At 42.6% G+C, this 4,009-nt stretch overlaps 1 protein-coding gene across 1 annotated transcript in view; it reads left to right on the top strand.

Annotated features, from left to right (window-relative positions):
* NUP98 (nucleoporin 98) overlaps positions 1 to 4,009 on the top strand; it is a 143,725-nt gene that overhangs the window by 15,357 nt on the left and 124,359 nt on the right. The window contains exons 3-4 of the mRNA XM_023514294.1: positions 2,209 to 2,310; positions 2,414 to 2,590. Coding sequence (XP_023370062.1) covers positions 2,209 to 2,310; positions 2,414 to 2,590 — 279 coding nt within the window. The remainder of the gene's footprint in view (positions 1 to 2,208; positions 2,311 to 2,413; positions 2,591 to 4,009) is intronic.

Raw genomic sequence — 4,009 nt, 5'->3', positions numbered from 1 at the left:
TGTTTGGCGGGTCCGGGCTGGGGATTCGAACCCACCACCTTAGGTGTACGTGGCTGGCGCCTTAGCCCGGTGAGCTATAGGCGCCGAGCCTATTCATACTTTAGTGTTACAACAAAGGCACTTGAAAAATGACCAGAATGAGAATTTTTCTTCTTTTTTTGGGTGACTGAGTCTAAGTGTCATCAAGTCTTCATAGCTCACAGCAACCTCAAACTCCTGGGTTTAAGTGATCCTCTTGCTTCAGCCTCCCACGTAGCCCAGGTTATAAGTATCTGCTACAATGTTCAGCTAGTTTTTCTTTTCTCTCTTTTTTTTTTAGTGGAGAATAGGGTCTTGCTCAGGCTGGTCTCAAAACTCCCAAGCTTAAGGAACCCACATGCCTCAGCCTCCCAGAGTGTTAGGATTACAGACATAAGCCACCACAGCCAGCCCTCTGCAGATGTTTTGAAAAGCATGTTTGCTAAACCTTAAATCCTTCCCAATAAAGATAACAGTAAAATAAGTTTATTCACGTGTCTCCTGACCTCTCTTTAGAGAACTCTGCATCTGGGTATTGTGGAATTAACCAAGAGTGCCCATCAGAATCACCTTTGGAAGTTTTTTTCAAAGCACCTATTTCCCATCTTAGAACTAGAGAATTAGAATTTCTGGGACTGGGCCCCGTACCTGTGGCTCAGTTCCTAGAGCACTGTCCATATACATTGGGGCTGGTGGGTTTGAACCTGGCCCGGCCTGCCAAACAACAATAACAGCTACAACAAAAAAATAGCCAAGCATTGTGACGAGTACCTGTAGTCCCAGCTACTTGGGAGGCTGAGGTAAGAGAATTGCTTAAGCCCAAGAGTTTAAGGTTGCTGTGAGCTGTGATGCCATAGCACTCTACCAAAGACATAGTGAGACTCTCTCTCAAAAAAAAAAAAAAAATTTCTGGGACTGGAATGTGAGCATATGTTTTGTTTTTTGAAAAAGCGTTCTAGGCTCGGCGCCTATAGCTCAACCGGCTAAGGCGCCAGCCACGTACACCTAAGGTGGCGGGTTCGAATCCCCAGCCCGGACCCGCCAAACAACAATAATGGCTGCAACCAAAAAATAGCCGGGCGTTGTGGCGGGCGCCTGTGGTCCCAGCTACTTGGGAGGCAGAGGCAGGAGACTCGCTTGAGGCCAGGAGTTGGAGGTTGCTATGAGCTGTAATGCCATGGCACTCTACCCAGGGGGACAGCTTGAGGCTCTGTCTCAAAAAAAAAAAGAAAGAAAAAGCATTCTAGGTCATTCTGATATGCTCCCCTAATGAAAGACCATTTATCTCAGTGAGTATGGAGTATAATAGTCTGGAGATAATTTTAATACTTTAATTTTGGTTATTTTACTTTCATCTGTAGTTCATAACTCACTCCTTACTTTGCCATTTTTTAAGCCTATCAACATTTGTAACTTTTATTGAAAAGTCATACTATTTTTTTTTTTTTTTTTTTGAGACAGAGTCTCACTTTGTTGCCCTCAGTAGTGCCTTGGCATCACAGGGACTATGGGCACTTGTTGCAGCACCCAGCTATTTTTGTAGATGAGGTCTTGCCTCTGGCTTAGGTTGGTCTCGAACTTGTAAGCTTAGGCATTCCACCGGCCTAGGCCCTCCAGAGTGTTAGGAGTATAGGTGTGAGCCACCACAGTGCACTGAAAAGTCATACATTTTGACTTGATATTTCTATATTTCCCCTAAGGGTAAAGAATAAAGTGTTTTTGGCTTGATATTTACTCTGTAAGTTAATACTCTGATGGAGTTTATTTCATATTATTTTTTAGAGACAGAGTCTCACTCTGTTACCCAGGCTGGAGTGCAATGGCATAATTATAGCTGACTGCAGCCTCAAATTCCTGGGCTCAAGCAGTGTTCCTGTCTTAGCTTCCTGAGTGGTTAGGGCAACAGGCATGGGCCAGTACACCTAGCACTTTTTTTTTTTTTTTTTTAAGTAGGTCTTACTATGTTGCCCAGGCTGATCTCAAACTCTTGGCCTACTACCTTGGCCTCCCAAAGTTCTGGGATTATAGGTATGAACAGAGCCTGATTTCTGATGGAATTTTGAATGAAAATTTTCAAATTAGACTGGAGTTCTATTTAAATGCAGAATTTTAGGAAATATTAAACTCCTTTAGTCATCTGATTCAGATTTTATTCTGAATTCTAATTTACCCTGGATTTTGCTTTTCCAGATACTGGCTTTGGCACTACTACTGGCGGGGCTTTTGGAACATCTGCTTTTGGTTCTAGCAACAATACTGGAGGCCTATTTGGAAATACACAGACCAAACCAGGTAAGGGCTTAATTTCGAATACAACTGATTTATTTGTAACAGGTAGGGGCTTTAGTAAGTGGCTCTAATTTATTTAACTTTCCCCTCTTCTCCATCTCCTCAGGAGGATTATTTGGTACCAACTCATTTAGCCAGCCAGCCACTTCCACAAGCACTGGCTTTGGATTTGGTACATCAACAGGAACATCGAATAGCCTGTTTGGAACTGCAAGCACAGGGACCAGTCTTTTCTCATCCCAAAACAATGCCTTTGCACAAAATAAACCAACTGGCTTTGGGAGTAAGTAGAACATCACTGGATTTCTGCATCTTATAATTTAGTTTGCTTAATGAGTATTTTGTCTTTTCTACTCCCTATGTTCATTCACCTCCTTTTCCTACCAAATGGTAAAACATGGGAAGAGGAAAATTTCAAAATGTGTTGAAAAGTTTGGTCAGTGCCTGTGGCTCAGTGAGTAGGACGCTGGCCCCATATAATGAGGGTGGTGGGTTCAAACCCGGGCCCTGCCAAACTGCAACAAAAAAATAGCCGGGTGTTGTGGTGGGCGCCTGTAGTCCCAGCTACTCATGAGGCTGAGGCAAGAGAATCACCTAAGCCCAAGAGCTGGGGGTTGCTCTGAGCTGTGATGTCACAGCACTCTACCAAGGGTGACAAAGTGAGACTCTGGCACTAGTATTTAAGACATAGGTAGAGGAAGAGCTACTTGATACAGGATGGCCAAAGAGAGGATAAAAAGCCAGGTCAGAGTAGTGGTTTTGTTTGTTTGTTTGTTTGTTTGTTTGTTTTTGAGACAGCCTCAAGCTGTTGCCCTGGGTAGAGTGCTGTAGCATCACAGCAACCTCCAACTCTGGGCTCAAGCAAGTCTCCTGCTTCCTCCTCCCAAGTAGCTGGGACTACAGGTGCCTGCTACAATGCCTGGCTATTTTTTGGTTGCAGCTGTCATTGTTGTTTGGCGTGCTGGGGCTGGATTCAAATCCACTAGCTCAGGTGTATGGCTGGTACCTTAGCCGCTTGAGCCACAGGCGCTGAGCCAGAGTAGTGTTTTTTGATGTTAAGACAGAAGAATTTTAAGGAGAAATGAGTTATAGTCAATAGTGTTGTGCTACAGAGGCACTTTCTTCTTGCCCTCTCTTTCATTTGGTATGAAGAGATTAGAGCAAGGATGACAAATATTGGACATGACAGTTTTTCCTTCATTTCTTGTCCATGGCAGATGTTTTTAATTGATGGCTTCTTCCTCTTTTAGTCTAAATGTGACCTGGGGCCAATTCTCTACACTGTACTGTACTTAGAGACCTGTACTCAAAGTACTGTACCTGATCACTGTTAGTCTGTAAGAGTAAGAATGTGACAAAGTGAATAGTTAGCCAGCTATCACTATGTTCCAGAATGACAGTTGGTTATGGGATGTTGAAATATTTAACCTTGACAGTGTAAAATCTAATCTAAAGTTCTAATTCAAAAGAGATCTGCTTTTATTAGGATGTTTTTTAAAAATAATAAGTTTGCTCATGAGAAATCATAATCCTCTTAACTTTGTAATTAGAATTTCACTTAATACTAAATATTGACCACATTGTTGTTGCTTACCGATATTTCTTTCTTTTTTTTTTTTTTTGTAGAGACAGTCTCATCTTATTGCTCTCTAAGTAGAGTGCTGTGGTGTCACAGCTCACAGCAACCTCCAACTCCTGGGCT

This window comes from Otolemur garnettii, unplaced genomic scaffold (assembly GCF_000181295.1).
Source record: "Otolemur garnettii isolate 467f Iridium unplaced genomic scaffold, OtoGar3 scaffold00001, whole genome shotgun sequence".
NCBI classification, from domain to species: domain Eukaryota; kingdom Metazoa; phylum Chordata; class Mammalia; order Primates; family Galagidae; genus Otolemur; species Otolemur garnettii.
Note: the sequence above shows the minus strand (reverse complement) of the source record. Positions and strands in the feature narration are given on the sequence as shown.